This window comes from Aethalodelphis obliquidens, unplaced genomic scaffold, assembly GCF_003676395.1.
Source record: "Aethalodelphis obliquidens isolate GAN/ISIS:26980383/991018 unplaced genomic scaffold, ASM367639v1 scaffold30, whole genome shotgun sequence".
Classification (NCBI taxonomy): Eukaryota; Metazoa; Chordata; class Mammalia; order Artiodactyla; family Delphinidae; genus Aethalodelphis; species Aethalodelphis obliquidens.
The window spans coordinates 10,018,842-10,036,544 of record NW_020837974.1 but is presented as its reverse complement, the minus strand read 5'-3'; the positions used below and the strand labels follow the sequence as shown (position 1 = coordinate 10,036,544).

The window sequence follows — 17,703 nt, the reverse complement described above, 5'->3', positions numbered from 1 at the left end:
ATGTACAGAGAACAGAAGAACAGCCATCTTGAATGGCCTGACCATACAATGATCAAGTGGGATTGATCCTAGGAAGGAAAGATTAGTTCAACATATGAAAATCTATCAGTGGAATAACAACATCATGAATAAAGGACAAGACCCACATGATTATGCCCATAGATGTAGGAAAAAGGCATTTGACAAAATCTAATACCCTTTTGTGATTAAAAAAAAGAAAAAAAACCACTCAAATTAGGAATCCAAGGGAACTTTCTCAACATGATTAAGAGCATCTACAGAAAACCTACATAGCTCATGTCATACTTAATAAGACGGAAGGCTTTCCCCCTAAGACCAGGAACAAGACACTTGCCACTTCTTTTCAACATTGTACTGGAGGTCCTAGGCAGGGCAATTAGGTAAGATAAAAAAGGCATCCAGATTGGAAAGGAAGATGTAAAACTATTTGTTTGCAGATGACATGATCTTGTATATAGAAAATCCCAAGGAATACACACACAAATTAGAGCTAATAAATAAGTTTAGCAAGGTTGCAGGATACAAGGTCAATATACAAAAATCAATTGTATATCCATATGTTAGCAATGAACAATCAAAAACTGAAATTTAAAAAAAGTCCATGTACCACAGCATCAAAAAGAATGCAATACTTAGGAATAAATTTAACCAAAGAAGTGTAAGACTTGGACACTGAAAACTACACAACAGGGACTTCCCTGGTGGTCCAGTGGCTAAGACTCCATGCTCCCAATCCAGGGGGCCCGGGTTCGATCCCTGGTCAGGGAACTAGATCCCACATGCTGCAACTAAGAGTTCGCATGCCACAACTAAAGATCCCCCATGCCGCAACGAAGACCCAGCACAGCCAAATAAATAAATATTTTTTAAAAAGTGGCTGCACTATTTTATAAAACAAACAAAAACAAAAAACTACAAAACAGTGTTGAAAGAAATTAAGGAACTAAATAAATGTAAAGACATCCTGTGTTCATGGACTGGAAAACTTTCCTACGATTTATATGGAAATGCAAGGGACCCTGAAGAGCCAAAACAATCTTGAAAAAGAACGAAGTGGGAAGATGTGTACTTCCTGATTTCAAAACCTACTACAAAGCTGTCATTATCAGTATTCCGTGGTACTGGCATGAGGATAGACATATGAATCAATGGAATAGAATGGAGAGTACAGAAATAAACCAATATTTTTATATTCAGTTGATTTTCAACAAGGGTTCCCAAGACTAGTCAATGGGGAAAGAATAGTCTTTTCAAAAAATGGTGCTGGAACAACTGGATATCCACCTGCAAAAAGATCAATTTGGACCTCTACCTCACACAATATTAAAAAAGATGAACTCGGGACTTCCCTGGTGGCTCAGTGGTTGGGAATCCACCTGCCAGTGCGGGGGACATGGGTTCGAGCCCTGGTCCAGGAAGATCCCACATGCTGTGGAGCAACTAAGCCCGTGTGCCAAAACTACTGAGCCGGTGCTCTAGAGCCCACAAGCGACAACTACTGAAGCCCAGGAGCCACAACTACTGAGGCACGTGCGCCTAGAGCCTGTGCTCTGCAACAAGAGAGGCCACTGCAATGAGAAGCACACACACTGCAACAAAGAGTAGCCCCCGCTCGCCGCAACTAGAGAAAGCCCTGCGTGCAGCAACGAGGACCCAATGCAGCCAAAAATAATGAATAAATTTTTTTTAAAAAACTCAAAATGGATCAAAGACCTAAGTATAAGAGCTAAAACTACAGTGCTCTTAGGAGAAACACAGACATATATCTTTGTGACCTTGGATTAAACAATGGTCTCTTAGATATAAAATCTAAAGCACGAGCAGCCGAAGAAGAAAAAAGACAAATTGAACTTCGGCAAAATTAAAAACTCTTGTGCTTCAAGGAATATTATCCAAAAAGTGAAAAGACCACAAACAGAATGAGAGAAAACATGTGCAAATTATATATCTGATCAAGACCTAGCATCCAGAATATATAAGAACTCTTTCAACACAATAATAAAAATACAAACTACCCAATTTAAAAATGGGTGGGGCTTCCCTGGTGGCGCAGTGGTTGAGAGTCCGCCTGCCGATGCAGGGGACACGGGTTCGTGCCCCGGTCTGGGAAGATCCCACATGCCGCGCAGTGGCTGGGCCCATGAGCCATGGCCGCTGAGCCTGCGTGTCCGGAGCCTGTGCTCCACAACGGGAGAGGCCACAGCAGTGAGAGGCCCGCGTACCTCAAAAAAAATAAAAAATAAATAATAGAAAAAAGCAGACAGTAGCAAGTGTTGGTGAAGATGTGGAGAAATTAGAATCCTCGTACATTGCTGCTGGGAATGTAAAATGGTACCGCTCCTTTTCAGAATAGTTTGGCAGTTCCTCAAAATGCTAAATGAGGAGCATATGATCCAGCAGTTCCACTCTTAGATACATATCCAATTCTACATTTTCCCAAGAGAAAATGTATGTCCACACAAAAACGTATACATTATTCTTAATAGCCAAAAGGTGGACACAACCCAAGTATTCATAAGCTGATGAATGGAGAAACAAAATGTGATCTATCCATACAACGGAATATTATTCAGCCATTAAAAATAATGAAGTGCCGATACACACTGTAACATGAATGAACCTTGAACTCACAATGCTGAGTGAAAGAAGCCAGACACAAAAAGGTACATATTGTATGATTCCATTTATATGAAATGTCCAGAACAGACAACTCCATAGAGACAGAAAGTCCATTAGTGGTTACAGAGTCTGAAGAGAGCAGGGAGTGAGGAGTGACCCCCAGTGGGCACAGGGATTCTTTTGGGGGTGATGAAAATGTTCTAGAAATAGTGATGATGGTTGTACTACCTTGTGAATATATGGAAAACCACTGAACTGTACACTTTAAAAGGATGAATTTTATGGTATGTGAATTATATCTCAGTTTTTAGAAAGCAAATTCAATGTAAGATTAACCTGTATAATCTGTATAAAATAAAATTTGTGATTAATTTTGACTTTTGACTTGAAAGCACTGATTATCAGATCATTTTGAACACATCTGATACCCATTCAGTACATAGGACTTTTGTTGTCAAAACTCTAGACCAGGAATATTTTTGCTATAACTGTGAATAAATTTACCTGAGAGCCCTTGTCCTCTTGGTAAATCGATACTGGTCATCTTAGCACTCATTTCCTTTTTAAAAAATTATTATTGTGGAAATTCCCTGGCAGTCCAGTGGTTGGGACTCAGTGCTCTCACTGGCGAGGCCCCGCATTCGATCCCTGGTCAGGGAATGAAGATCCCGCAATCCATACAGTGCAGCCAAAAAAAAAAAAATTATTATTGTGGTAGAATATACGTAACATAAAATTTGCAATTTTAACCATTTTTAAATGCACAGGTCAGTGACAAGTACATTCACAGTGTTGTGTGACCATTACTACCATCCATCTCCAGAACTTTTTCATCATCACAAACAGAAACTGTCCCCACTAAGCACTAACTCCCCATTCCCTTCCTCTCAGCCCCTGGCAACCCCCATTCTACTTTCTGTCTCTATGAATTTGCCTATTCTTGGCGCCTCATATAACTGGAATCAGACAGTATTTATCCTTTTGTGACTGGATTATTTCACTAGGTGTAATGTCTTCAAGTTTCTTCCATGTTGTAGCAGGTGTCAAAATTTCATTGCCATTCACTTATTTGTAATTTTGCCTTTTTTCTTTATGGAATGGCTATGAATCCACATCTCTAACCCAAATTTGATGATGAAATTTGTGCTCCAAAGCAGGTCCTTCAAAAAATTCCTCATTTGAAGTATTTCAAAGGTCTGTTCCTCCATGCCCACTTTCCAGAGCATGTCAGTATTTTAAGTTAATCTACACTGAATTTACTGTGTGTGATATTTAGTTCTGGGTTGTTTTTTTTTTTTTTTTACTTTTTGGAATGGAAGAGGAGGAAAAGAATGTAATCTTGATCTTGCTTAGGCTTGAACCTAACACGAGGCAATTTGTTTTTGTTTTTTTAAATTACTTACCTCAACTTCTGTTTGGTAAAGTCACGTAATGAGATTCAACATGGGTGCGTGACTTGCTTTTATATGTAAGTGATTTGATCTTTGTCACATTCGTGACTGTGTGTTACACAGCCTGACCAGTTTGATGATGCAACGTTGAAGTTACATGGTTTTCTAGAAATGAACCAAAGATGGCCTCTGTATATTGACCCCCAGGTGGTTTATTTTTTCACAGCAGGATGAGACCTGTCAACTCAAAATCCTGCCAGCCCCCAATTCCAGGTGCCTGTATATGTGATATGCTGAGAAGGACACACCGCCATCTAGGCAGTGTTCTGGCTGAGAATGCAAGACCTGAGTCTTAACCATGAGGAAACATCAGACAGACTCAAAATGGGGAACATTCTAGTGGGGAGGGGAAGAGAGGGAAGGAGGGGGCTCAAATCTTCAGAAATGGAATGCCATAAAAAACGAAGACAGACTATGGAACCATTCAAGGTTAAAGGAGACGTGGCAGCTAAAAACAAGACCTGACCCCCCAAACCGGATCCCCTACTGAAAGGGAAAGGCTATAATGAACATTTGGGCAACTGACAAAGTTGGAATACGAACGGTAGAATAAATAAAATTGTCTCACATGTTAAATTCTGTGAGTTTATACTGTGATCGTATAAGAGAATATCCCTATTCTAAGGAAATAGTCACGGAAGTGTTCAGAGATAAAGGTCCATAATGTATGTACCTTTCCCTCAAATGCTTCAGGAAAAAAAAGTGTGTGTATATACATCTATCTCTCTATATAGATTGGGGGTGGGGGGAGGGAGAGACAAAGATTACCAACAGGGTAAATTGTTAACATCATGTTATCTGAGTAAAGGGTAGATGGATCTTCTTTGTACTATTTTATTTTTGCAACTTTTCTGTGTTTAAAACTATTTCCAAATATAAAGGTTTTTTTTAAGAGAAGACGTGAGACAATTGAGGAAATTTAAACAATGCCTAGCTATGAGATGATGATAAAGAATAATTGTTCATTTGGAGGCAATATCATGGTAATGTTAAAGGAAGAGACTTTACTCATGTACCTGCCTGTAGTTATGCAATATTTGCACACTGAATTCTGGGATTTACTTTAAACTACCAGTGCTGGGTGGGGTGGGCACGGATAAAACGGGATGACATGAGTTGATGACTGTTGGCGCTGAGGGACGGGCACATGGCTTCATGATGCCATCTCTCTGCTTTTCTGTATTTGAAATTTTTCCAAAGCACAGATAAAAACAAAGGAAAAAACGTAAAGAAAGGATCGTTTGTGTGAATTTGATATTAGGGAGTCGAAGTATTGCATGTATATTCCTGTGGGGGTCTTGAATTATTTGCATTGTTCTTAAATGATTTCTTTTTTAAAATTTGTATTTCTGCCTTGTTTGCTTTCCTTTCAGAGAGCCATCATTCTTCTGCCAGCACTGAAGTAATAGAAATGGAATTACCAGTGGAAGGTTAGAAAAATAAGGCATTTTCTCTCTCTCTCTCTCTTTTTCTTTTTTTTTTAGTTTACAGTATTTTGAAGAAAATATACCCTTTTTTTTTTTTGCGGTACGAGGGCCTCTCCCTGTTGTGGCGTCTCCCATCGCGGAGCACAGGCTCCGGATGTGCAGGCTCAGGGGCCATGGCTCACGGGCCCTGCCGCTCCGCGGCATGTGGGATCTTCCCGGACCGGGGCACGAACCCGTGTCCCCTGCATCGGCAGGCGGACTCTCAACCACTGCACCACCAGGGAAGCCAAGAATATTCTCTTTTAAACACACATTTGAAAATACAGAAGACAACATGCCTCCTTAGAGAACTGGCCGAGTCCTCATCCTAAGATGTCATACTAAGAACTCTGTCATTCTCTTACTCTTTTGATTTGTAAATGATTCTACTTTAAGTGCCTGGATATAGAGGTTAAGTGGTAAGAAAACTTTGCACTGATGCCCTTTGTTACTTTATTTCATTTTGTCTTCTTGATGGGCTTGCCAAAATCTTTTGAGCAAAGTTGAATAGAATTTTAGGAAATTCTTGAATTAGAGGTAAAACTTGATATATACTTCCCTCCATTCGTATATAAACCCTGAGCATCATATTTAAGGCCTAAACTCTTAAAGCGGTTTATGTAAGATAAAATTAATAAAGGAGATTTCCTCTGCAAACATAGAAGTATGAATCTCTTTGTCAGTTTACAGGCAAATTGATCTTGTTTTTAGGGGTTGTACATCTGTCTCAGTACCAAAATGATTTGTGTTTTTCTTTTACGTCAAAAACTTTCTCCAAGGAGCCGAGTTGCAGTCATTTTCGATAGCTTTCCTGATTTAGGGAGTCTGGAGTTTTTTGTTGTAGAGGATGGTTCTTCTAGTCTCTGACCTAGAAGAATTTTGGTAGATTTTGCCAGAGAACATACTATGATAGAGTCCAGTCTTAGAATTGTTCATTCACTCATAAAATTAAATTCAAATTCATTTTGAACTTCATTGCTTTAGAACCAAGAAGACAAGCGGACTCTGTCATTATTTAACTCCTGTTTATTTTTCTAAATTATGTCTTTTCATTGTGGTTAAGAAAAAACACATAACATACAATTTACCATCTTAACCACTGTGAGGTGTGCAGTTTGGTAGTGCTGAGTATATTTACATTGTTGGGAAGAGGATCTCCAGAACTTTTCATCTTGCAAATCTATCCGTATTAAACAACAACTCCCCCATTTTCCCTTCTGGCAACCCCTATTCTACTTTCTGTCTCTATGAATTTGACTACTTTGGTATCTCATATAAGTGGAATCACACGGTATTTGTCTTTTTGTGACTAGCTTATTTCACTGAGCATAATGTTCTCAGGGTTCATCCATGTTGTAGCGTGTGTCAGGATTCTTCCATTAATTTTTTGTTTCTTTTCTTTAACTCAATCTCTGACCTTCTCTGGATGTAAAGGAGGACAATTATTTTGAATTGAGCTTAAATCTGTTCCTCCCTTGTGTCATTTTACTCTCCTTTGTAAAAGCCTGTTAAGGTATTGTTTGGTCATTTTTTAAATGGATGGATAGTACAATATTTGGAAAGAAGAAGACCTGTGTAGGGGTCAGTTGTAGAACGGGTGCTGAATTAGAATCAGAAAGTTTTCATGGGATGTTGGCCCTCAAAATAGTTCATATCTAAACAGATTTTTTTATTATCACGATATTGTGGGAAGCCCATTTACAATAGAGCTGAATTTGTTTGATTTTTAAAATCTTTTTATTTTATGTCAGTCCTTTTATTTTTTTTATTATTTATTTATTTATCTGGGGCAGGATGGGGCCACACTGCACAGCCTGTGGGATCTCAGTTCCCCAACCAGAGATTATACCCTAGGCCACGGCAGTGAGAGCCCAGAATTCTAACCACGAGGCCACCAGGGAACTCCCTAAAACCTTTTTATTTTAAAATAATTATAGATTCACAAGAAGCTGCAAGAATAGTACAGAGCAGTCCAATGTACCTTCACCTGTTTTTCCCCAAAGGTTACATCCTACGTAACGATGGTACAATATCAAAACAGTTTGCATTCTAGTCTTTTGCTAACAATTAATGTAAGATTTGACAAATCTTTCTAAAATGAGCTAGAGTTAGGCGAGGTAAGCTAGCCAGGCTTTTGTCTATATGTAGAGCTTAATGTATATGTCATAATTCTTATCCACCAGAAAACTCAATTAGGTACTTTAGGTGCCTCATATAAGTGAAATCATATGATATTTGCTTTTTTGTGATTGGCGTATTTCACTGAGCATGTATATGTCGTGTACATTACATGCGTCCATGTAATAATAGACCACGAATCACCTGGGGGCTGCTGGCAGGATAAGAAAGGAGCAAACGGCTTTTTTTGAATCCTAGTAATTCCCGATGACAACCACAAAACACTAGGACCACACGTATTCCATTAGCTCAAATAGAAGGATATTCTGTGTCCATTACTGCGAGTAACTTCATATTATTTGATAATATCTGAAAGTTTCTTATCTCCTCTTATCCCTTATAAGATCATCCTTTATTACCCTATTATCCTTTTTAAAATTAAAATTACCTTTATGTTTATACCTCTATGTTTAGTAAATATAAAATGTACTTAAAATGCCAGGATAAGCGACTTTTTGGGTATAGGAGCAGTAAAATGTTGGAACATGAGAATACATAAACAATGAATGTCATTTTAGAAATTTTTTTTTTCAAGATTCTACTCAGCTTGCCCCTTCAGAAATGAGTGAGGACCCTGAAGCTGAGGTGAAAATTGAAGGTTGGTTGCCAAAAACCTCACCACATTCACACGGCTAAGTACGGTTTTCATTTTTTCTGAAAGGGAAAAGATTGAACTCAATGTGTGTGTACCTATGACCAGAGCAGCCCATATTCCCGTCAGGTACCCAGGGCTCTAGGCTTGTCAGACAACAGAATTAGGCTGTGCAAATTAGCCCTGGCCAGAGTAGGGTCAAACTGTGCTTGGTCCAATGAGGAAAGAATGAAGCCAGAAGGAGGGGAATGAAGTGGGGAGGGGGAAACTGAAAGGGAGAGGGGAGAGGGGGAGGATGAAGGGGGAGGGGGAAATGAAGGGGGCAGGGAGGGAAGAATGAAGGCAGGGAGAATGAAGGGGGGAGAGGGGAAGAACGATGGTGTGTCTCCTTGTGTCCCTTTGAGGTCTTGCTCTTCAGATGCAGAATCTCAAACACCCAAATGGTTGATCTTTCACAGAACACAGGGATTGAACTTCGAGTCCCTCAGAAAGGACTAGACAGGCTCATTTACATTCGCCATTTAAGGGAGCATCGTGTGTATATTTGACCAGAAATCATGATAACGTCAACTGTGCTTTTACTATTCAACCCCATCTGAGCCTTTCCCTGACTGTCTGTTACCTCATTTCTCATAGGACATCTGCTTCCTAAGTGTCCTCTTGGACACATTCGTATGTCTTCTTTCCTACCCCCCACCTGTAAGCCGAGAATAACAACAAAGGAAACATTTTTTTCTTTTTTTTTTTGGCTGAGTGCCATGCAGGATCTTAGTTCCCTGACTAGGGATCCAACCCATGCCCCCTGCACTGGGAGCTTAAAGTCTTAACCACTGGACGGCCAGGGAAGTCCCAGGAAATATATTTTTAAACACCCTTCTTTTTAAATCAAATTAGACTGAAGTATCAGGGGCTATGAACTAAATAAAAGCCATGGTGCCCTTTCTCCTTTGACATCGACATTAAACTACAGAGACTCAAACATCAATTATTGCCAAGCCAGCTAAATGTTCTCTGGAGTTATAAAAATTTAGCCTGGCCTTCTTTTTTTTTGGCCATGCCTCCTGGCATGCACAATCTTAATTCCCCAACCAGGGATTGAACCCAGGCCCTGGCAGTGAAAGTGCCAAGTCCTAGTCACTGGACCGCCAGGGAATTCCCTAGTCTGGCCTTCTGATCAAAGTGGCAATTTGATAGTTTTAGAGGAGAAGTAGCCTAATGTTCTATAAGTTCTAAATTTCAATTTCTGTTTAAGGAAACACCAATTCATCCAATATTACAAATTCTGCAGCAGGTGTTGAAGATCTTAACATCGTTCAGGTGACGATTCCAGGTATGGAATTCTATCTGACTTTATCATAATTTAGATTATGTTTTTCATTTTGTTATATTTTAACCACTTTGTGACATGGGTTAGTCTCTTGGAGCTATTTTTTTGCTAAGTTCACCCTGTCAACTAAGGAAAGACAATTCAGGAATATAAAATATGCTTCCAGTTGCCGCACACTGAATATCTTGCTATATTGTACATTGTTTATCAGATATATTGCTTCTCACAGCCCTGCCCTGGTGCATTACCTGGAAAATACCCCTTAGGGCAGCCAACTCCAAGCACTGGCTACCATTGGATTGGAACTGGCCACAGAGGTGAAATGTATTTGCTGCCCATCAATTTATCTTCTTTTCTGAATAGGTGTATATAAAACATATCTGGAGAGATACAAAAGAATCTAATAGCATAGATTCCTCCAAAGAAGGAAACTTGAGAGCTAAGATAGGGATGGAAGGGAGACATTTCATGATGTACTGTTTTATATCACCTGAATTTTGAACCACATAATCACTTTTCGTTATTCAAAATTAAATAGAATAAAAATTTCAAGTATTAAAAAATTTTCCCCCCAATCCTAGTACATACATCTTATTCATTTTACTTGCTGTATTGCACTGGCTAGGATCTCTATTATAATGTTGAAGAGTAGGGGTGAAAGTGGACATCCTTATCTTGCATGATATTGAAAATGTTCTCTAAAGTAGTATGTCTTATATTTACATAGTCATAATTTGGAAAATTCTCTGTCATCTATAATGCCTTAAATTTACAAATTTCCAAAATGCTTAATTATTGCTAAAACTAAACTGAATGATAAGCCAGGTAAAGTGCTTTCACATGTGCTAACAGGTGTTTCCTCCAACAGATTTTCAGGGGAGCAAATACATGAATAAACCTGGTTTGCTTGTTTTTTTAATTTTTTTAGATAATGAGAAGGAAAGATTATCAAGCATTGAAAAAATAAAACAACTAAGAGAACAAGTCAATGACCTCTTTAGCCGAAAATTTGGTACGTTTTTATATTGTTACATAACCAAATTTTATACATTTGAAATATTTCCTTCTAATTGATTACTTTATCTAAGAAATTGATCTTTCTGTGAAGGAGATGTGATCAAAATTAGTGTGTATTTTTACTGAAGAAGAACTTTTACATGGAAACACTAATTTCATAATAATAGCTATCTTTTGGCCAATAGGCACATGAAAAGATGCTCAACATTGCTAATTATTAGAGAAATGCAAATCAAAACCACAGTGAGGTACCACCTCACACCAGTCAGAATGGCCATCATTAAAAAGTCTACAAATGGGCTTCCCTGGTGGTGCAGCGGTTGAGAGTCTGCCTGCCGATGCAGGGGACACGGGTTCAGGCCTTGGTCCGGGAAGATCCCACATGCCGCGGAGCGGCTGGGCCCGTGAGCCATGGCTGCTGAGCCTGTGCTCCACAACGGGAGAGGCCCATGTACGAAAAAAAAAAAAAAAAAAAAAAAAAAAAAAAAAAAGTCTACAAATAATAAATGCTGGAGAGGGTGTGGAGAAAAGGGAACCTTCCTACAGTGTTGGCGGGAATATAAGTTGGTGCAGCCACTATGGAGGACAGTATGGGGGTTCCTTAGAAAACTAAAAATAGAACTACCATATGATCGTGCAATCCCACTCCTGGGCAAATATCCAGACAAAACTCTAATTCAAAAAGATACATGCACCCCTATGTTCATAGCAGCGCTATTCACAATAGCCAAGACATGGAAACAACCTAAATGTCCATCGACAGATGAATGGATAAAGAAGATGTGGCATATATATATATATATAATGGAATACTACTCAGCCATAAAAAAGAATGAAATAATGCCATTTGCAGCAATGTGGATGCTAGAGATTATCATACTAAGTGAAGTAAGTCAGAAAGAGAAAGACAAATACTATATGATATCACTTATGTGGAATCTAAAATACGACACAAATGAACCTATCTACGAAACAGAAACAGAATTACGGACATAGAGAACAGACTGCTGGTTGCCAAGGGAGAGGGGGTTGGGGGAGTGATGGAGTGGGAGTTTGGAATTAGCAGATGTAAGCTTTTATATATAGAATGGATAAACAACGTCCTACTGTATAGCATAGAGAATTATATTCAATATCCTATGATAAACCATAATGGAAAAGAATATTAAAAAAAGAATGTAGGGCTTCCCTGGTGGTGCAGTGGTTGAGAGTCCGCCTGCCGATGCAGGGGACACGGGTTCGTGCCCCGGTCCGGGAAGATCCCATATGCCGCGGAGCAGCTAGGCCCGTGAGCCATGGCCACTGAGCCTGCGCGTCCGGAGCCTGTGCTCTGCAACAGGAGAGGCCACAACAGTGAGAGGCCCGCGTACCACAAAAAAAATAAAAATAAAAAATAAAATAAATAAAAAAAGAATGTATATATATGTATAATTGAATCACTTTGCTGTACAGCAGAAATTAACACGACATTGTAAATCAACTATACTTCAATAAAAAAATGTTTAAATAGCTATCTTTATCAAATCATTATGTTGTACACCTAAAACTAATACAATGTTATGTCAATTATATCTCAATTAAAAATAAATTTAAAATATTTTTTAAATAATTATAATAGCTATCTTTCACTTACTGACTTTTTACCATAGCTGAGTATTGTTTTTAGTGTTTGACTTGTGATTCATCATTTAATCCTCACAAAACCCTTTTCAGGTAGATACTAGGATAATGCCTATTTCATGGGGAGAGAAACAGTCTGCTACACTACCTGTTACCCATTTCAAAATCAATAAAATTATTCATACACCCTAGCATGGCTGGAAAATAAAGTAATGGCTGATCACCAATGTTGTTACTTGATGCGATTAACTTTAAAATCTTGACATTAAAGATAAAGCATGGTTTGGGAAAAGCAAGTGACACACAACTGGTTTTATACTCTTTGTATCATCACAGGTGAAGCAATTGGAGTGGATTTCCCTGTTAAAGTTCCCTACAGGAAGATCACCTTCAACCCCGGCTGTGTGGTCATCGATGGCATGCCCCCGGGGGTGGTATTCAAAGCCCCTGGCTACCTGGAAATCAGCTCCATGAGAAGGATCTTGGATGCCGCAGAATTTATCAAATTCACAGTCATCAGGTACGTGAGAGTCCCCTGCCTGGTCAGGAGAATGAGCTGCTGATCGTAGCTTGCTCGAGGCGGAGAAGCTGGGGGGCACAGGGATTCTAACCCCAGGACGTGGGCTGTGGGTCCCTGCAGTCAAGTGCTATGTCCTGCTGCCCGTCACACTCAGTTCATCGTATTCTGCTTCTGGGAGCTGTGTGTCCTCGCTCCCTTTTCTTGGTGATCGTGGGCAGCCTGTTTTAGTTCAGCCTCGCACTGACACTCACAAAAGTTTGTCAAATAGAACTAAATGGACAAGAGAGGAAGAGTGACCTCTGTTGCACTCACCAATGTCTCTCTCTCTTCAGACCACTTCCCGGCCTTGAACTCAGCAATGGTGAGTATCCTGGGGGAGAGAAGATGGTCCTAGCCCCTGCTGTGCCACGTGCGCTCAGTGGACACTCACCACCAGAAAGAGCAAAGCATGCCGCTCTTTATGTGCATTTTGTTTCCCTGCTTCTTTTAAAGCCCTCTAATTCTGTGGCTCGAGTTCCAGGCATTTTTTTCTCATATAACAATTCGATGGCGCTTGCTGTGTGTGATAACATTCTTATTTAAGAGTCCTTTATGGGGGCGGCTCGTGTCATAATACTGAACTACTACTCTACCTTATTTGGTAAATAGTACCTGCCTGGCCACCCCTGACCTCCCCACAGTTCAGAACCAACAGGGCCTGGCACAGCAGGGCTCCCAGAACCCACTCCAGTTGACTTCTGTTCTGATTGGGCAATGTCCCAGCCACTCTACTTGTTAAATATTTTTAATGTCTCCCCTAAAATCCTTGCAAGCAAGTCAAAATCCTATTGGATATTAAAGCAGAAGGCGTCACCAACAGGGACCTCCTGTATAGCACAGGGAACTATACTCATCTTGCAATAACCTATAATGGAAAAGAATCTAAAAAAGAATATATATATATATATATATTTATTTATATATATATGCATATGTATATATAACTGAATCACTTTGCTGTACACCTGAAACTAACACAACATTGTAAATAAGTATATTTCAATAAAATTCTAAAAAAGTAAAGTACCTATAGAAAGAAAGAAAAGCATAACATGTAACAGTGTTCCCAAGAGTCATCTAGGGAAACTCCTCATTTAAATTTGGAAACTAAAGTGTTCTTTTAAAATCCACAATTATTATTCCTAAACTCCTCTGGTTGTTAAATAGCTTTTTACATTTTTAATAGCTTTATTGTGGCATAAATTTACATACCGTAAAATTCACTTGTGCAAACTGTACACAATTCAGTGATTTTTAGTATATTTCCAGAGTTGTGCAACTATCACCACAATCTAATATTAGAACATTTCCATCCCCCCACCTGAAAGATTCCTCCTACCCATTTCTGGTCATTTCCCATTCCCACCCCCAGCCCCAGGCAGCCACTAAATTGACTGCTTGTCTCTGCCTACATTTTCTGAAAGTGAATTTTTATACCTATGTTCTTTCAAAGTAAAGCTCACCTGCATCGTGGCCCATTTCTTTACATTGAAAACAAGTAAGTTCTGTGAGGGTCTGTGGCTATCACCGGTGTCTTCTGGGACTCACAGCAGTTAAATCATACGTCTTCTGTGCTCACTCCCGTCTCTTTTATTTCAAACTTCTCTTGAAAATCAAATGAAAAAATATATGTTAAAATGCAGATACACTTTCAAATCATTCTCATTTAAACCAGATGGGCAAGCATAGCCACTTGCTGAACCTCACCAAAGTTGTCTTTCTTTTGGCTTATCTACCTTTTAATTTTATCTATTTATTTATTTATTCATTTATTTATTTATTTATTTATGGCTGCATCGGGTCTGTGTTACTGCGCACGGGCTTTCTCTAGTTGCAGCGAGCGGGGGCTACTCTTTGTTGCGGTGTGGTGGCTTCTCTTGTTGCGGAGCACGGGCTCTAGGTGCGCAGGCTTCAGTAGTTGTGGCACGCGGGCTCAGTAGTTGTGGCTCACGGGCTCTAGAGCGCAGGCTCAGTAGTTGTGGCGCACGGGCTTAGTTGCTCCATGGCATGTGCGATCTTCCTGGACCAGGACTCGAACCCGTGTTCCCTGCATTGGCAGGCGGATTCTTAACCATTGAGCCACCAGGGAAGCCCCTTGCCTCATCTACCTTTTAAAAAAGGGAATTAGTGGCCAACATTGAAAAACCGGGGACTTTTTCATAAAAGTCCATTTCCAGGTTTTCTTTAGCAATCTGAAGATCTGGGCAGGCCAGGGCCATGCTCCCTCTGGCAGTAGTTCGCTTGCCCCGAGTGTCCCCCGTCCTCACCCCACACCTCTGCAGGGCTGGGGTGCTCTCCAGTTAACCACGCCCCACCCCGCCACCTTATCCCTTGCATTTGTCATCATGCTCTTGCTGGTGTTAGACTAACAGTCGATTTAAGAGAAAACTGAACTGTTTCTTGTCTCCATGTTTCTATCAAAAGTGGGAAAAAGAAAGATAGACCAAGAGGGCCGTGTATTTCAAGAAAAGTGGGAGAGAGCATATTTCTTCGTGGAGGTGCAGAATATCCCTACGTGTTTAATATGCAAACAGAGCATGTCTGTGTCCAAAGAATACAACCTGAGACGCCATTATCAAACCAACCACAGCAAGCACTATGACCAGTACACAGAGAAGATGCGCGACGAGAAGCTCCAGGAGCTGAAGAAAGGGCTCAGAAAGTATCTCTTAGGGTCATCAGACATCGTGTGTCCCGAGCAAAAACGAGTGTTTGCAAATGTGAGTCCAAAGGAAAACCCTGCCGTCCAGCCCATAGAAGACGTGGCTGGGAACTTATGGGAGAAATTACGTGAAAAAATCAGATCGTTTGTGGCCTATTCTATTGCCATCGATGAGATCACAGATATAAATAACACCACCCAGTTGGCCATATTCATCCGCGGCGTTGATGAGAATTTTGATGTATCGGAAGAACTTTTGGATACGGTGCCCATGACGGGGACAAAATCTGGAAATGAGATCTTTTTGCGTGTTGAGAAAAGTCTTAAAAAGTTTAATATCGACTGGTCGAAATTAGTAAGTGTGGCCTCAACTGGCACTCCTGCAATGGTAGATGCCAACGACGGGCTGGTCACAAAACTCAAGTCCAAGGTGGCGATGGCTTGCAAGGGCTCAGATCTGAAGTCCGTTTGTTGCATTATTCACCCGGAATCGCTCTGTGCTCAAAAGTTAAAGATGGACCACATCATGAGCGTGGTAGTTAATGCCGTGAACTGGATCTGCTCCCGCGGACTGAACCACAGCGAGTTCACGACTTTGCTCTATGAGCTGGACAGCCAATACGGCAGCCTTCTGTACTACACGGAGATTAAGTGGCTCAGCCGCGGGCTGGTGCTGAAGAGGTTCTTTGACTCGTTGGAAGAAATTGACTCCTTCATGTCTTCCAGAGGCAAGCCCCTGCCTCAGCTGAGCTCTCAAGATTGGATCAAAGACTTGGCCTTCCTGGTGGACATGACTATGCATCTGAACACGTTGAATATCTCTCTCCAAGGGCATTCCCAAATCGTGACACAGATGTATGACTTGATTCGGGCGTTCTTGGCTAAACTGTGCCTCTGGGAGACTCATTTGGCCAGGAATAACCTGGCCCACTTTCCTACCCTGAAGTCGGTTTCCAGAAACGAAAGCGATGGGCTGAACTACATTCCCAAAATCGTGGAGCTAAAGACGGAATTCCAGAAAAGGCTGTCTGATTTCAAAGTCTACGAAAGTGAACTGACCCTGTTCAGCTCCCCTTTCTCCATGAAGATCGAGAGCGTCCAGGAAGCGCTCCAGATGGAGGTAATTGATCTGCAGTGCAACACGGTCCTGAAAACCAAATACGACAAGGTTGGAATACCAGAATTCTATAAGTACCTCTGGAGCAGCTATCCCAAGTACAAAACCCACTGTGCCAAGATTCTCTCCATGTTCGGGAGTACCTACATTTGTGAACAGCTCTTTTCCATTATGAAACTGAGTAAAACTGAGTACTGCTCCCAGTTGAAGGACTCCCAGTGGGATTCTGTACTCCACATCGCGACGTGATGAAACACACTCCTGCAGGATCCCGTGGGCTGGAAGCCTAGAATCCTCTAGGCCCGAGGGATTGCAAGATGAGAAAATGAGTTATTAAATATATCTGGTTTTCTGTTTTTTCCCACTTTGACTCAGAAATGTCATTTGCAGTTATCATACTTGTTTGTATGACATTTTATGTTTCCCCATAGCCCAGTAAAAATCAAGAAAGTTTTATTGTATTTCTAGTAGTTGACTCTTCTTATGCCTGGCCTGTTTCATTCACTCACTAGCTTGACCCTTGTGGGCATTGGGGCTGCATCCCAAAGTTTAAATCAGTCCACAGAGAAATGGAGAGACAGATGCATATATGCACTGGGGGTCTATGTGCACACACATCTATCTCCCCGCCATTGGCATGGAATTCCGTGTGACCTCACGTGTTTCCAAGTTGAAGGAGAATCAGTTAGAGACGTGTTCGCATACTGTGGTGTCTCTGCCTTAGCTGTCCCTGCCTCCACACGAACCTGGAAAGGTAGGACTTAAAATGGAAAATCCCAAAACAAATAACGTAGGTTTTCAAAGCCTAAGTTGAGGTTTGGGGGCTGTCTTTTTTTTTATGTTATCCTTTATTTTGAAATCATTTCAAATGTATAGAAAAGTTGCAGAAATGAAAAGAGCCTGAAGAACACTTAATGCCCTTTTGCCAGATTCTCATATTATTAATATTTTACCCCATTTTATCATTCGTTTGCTTTCTCTCCCCCTCTCTGTCTCCCGTGTGTGTGTATAACATTGCCTGTGTGTATAAATGACTGTATGATTATCTGTAATAATGTATATAAACTTATGTGC

The 17,703-nt window shown here is 40.5% G+C and overlaps 1 protein-coding gene and 1 long non-coding RNA gene across 6 annotated transcripts in view; one reads left to right on the top strand and one right to left on the bottom strand.

The window, feature by feature from the left end:
- Positions 1–16,890, bottom strand: part of LOC113630597 (uncharacterized) — a 47,770-nt gene extending 30,880 nt beyond the window's left edge. For 2 of the 4 annotated variants that reach the window (XR_003437031.1, XR_003437030.1), the window contains exons 1-5: positions 16,777–16,890; positions 16,572–16,659; positions 14,314–14,455; positions 13,124–13,367; positions 3,145–3,288 (exon numbers count right to left, since the gene is read on the bottom strand). This is a non-coding gene — a long non-coding RNA (uncharacterized LOC113630597). The remainder of the gene's footprint in view (positions 1–3,144; positions 3,289–13,123; positions 13,368–14,313; positions 14,456–16,571; positions 16,660–16,776) is intronic. The other 2 variants (XR_003437033.1, XR_003437032.1) reach the window with 2 other exon arrangements.
- Positions 1–17,090, top strand: part of LOC113630596 (general transcription factor II-I repeat domain-containing protein 2) — a 54,148-nt gene extending 37,058 nt beyond the window's left edge. Inside the window, exons 10-16 of one of the 2 annotated variants that reach the window (XM_027126191.1) lie at positions 5,465–5,521; positions 8,271–8,333; positions 9,580–9,657; positions 10,583–10,666; positions 12,628–12,811; positions 13,144–13,172; positions 15,275–17,090. In XM_027126191.1, the coding sequence (XP_026981992.1) occupies positions 5,465–5,521; positions 8,271–8,333; positions 9,580–9,657; positions 10,583–10,666; positions 12,628–12,811; positions 13,144–13,172; positions 15,275–16,878 (2,099 nt within the window). In that variant the 3' untranslated portion in view covers positions 16,879–17,090. The remainder of the gene's footprint in view (positions 1–5,464; positions 5,522–8,270; positions 8,334–9,579; positions 9,658–10,582; positions 10,667–12,627; positions 12,812–13,143; positions 13,173–15,274) is intronic. The other variant, XM_027126192.1, reaches the window with a different exon arrangement.
- Positions 17,091–17,703: the final 613 nt, after the last annotated feature.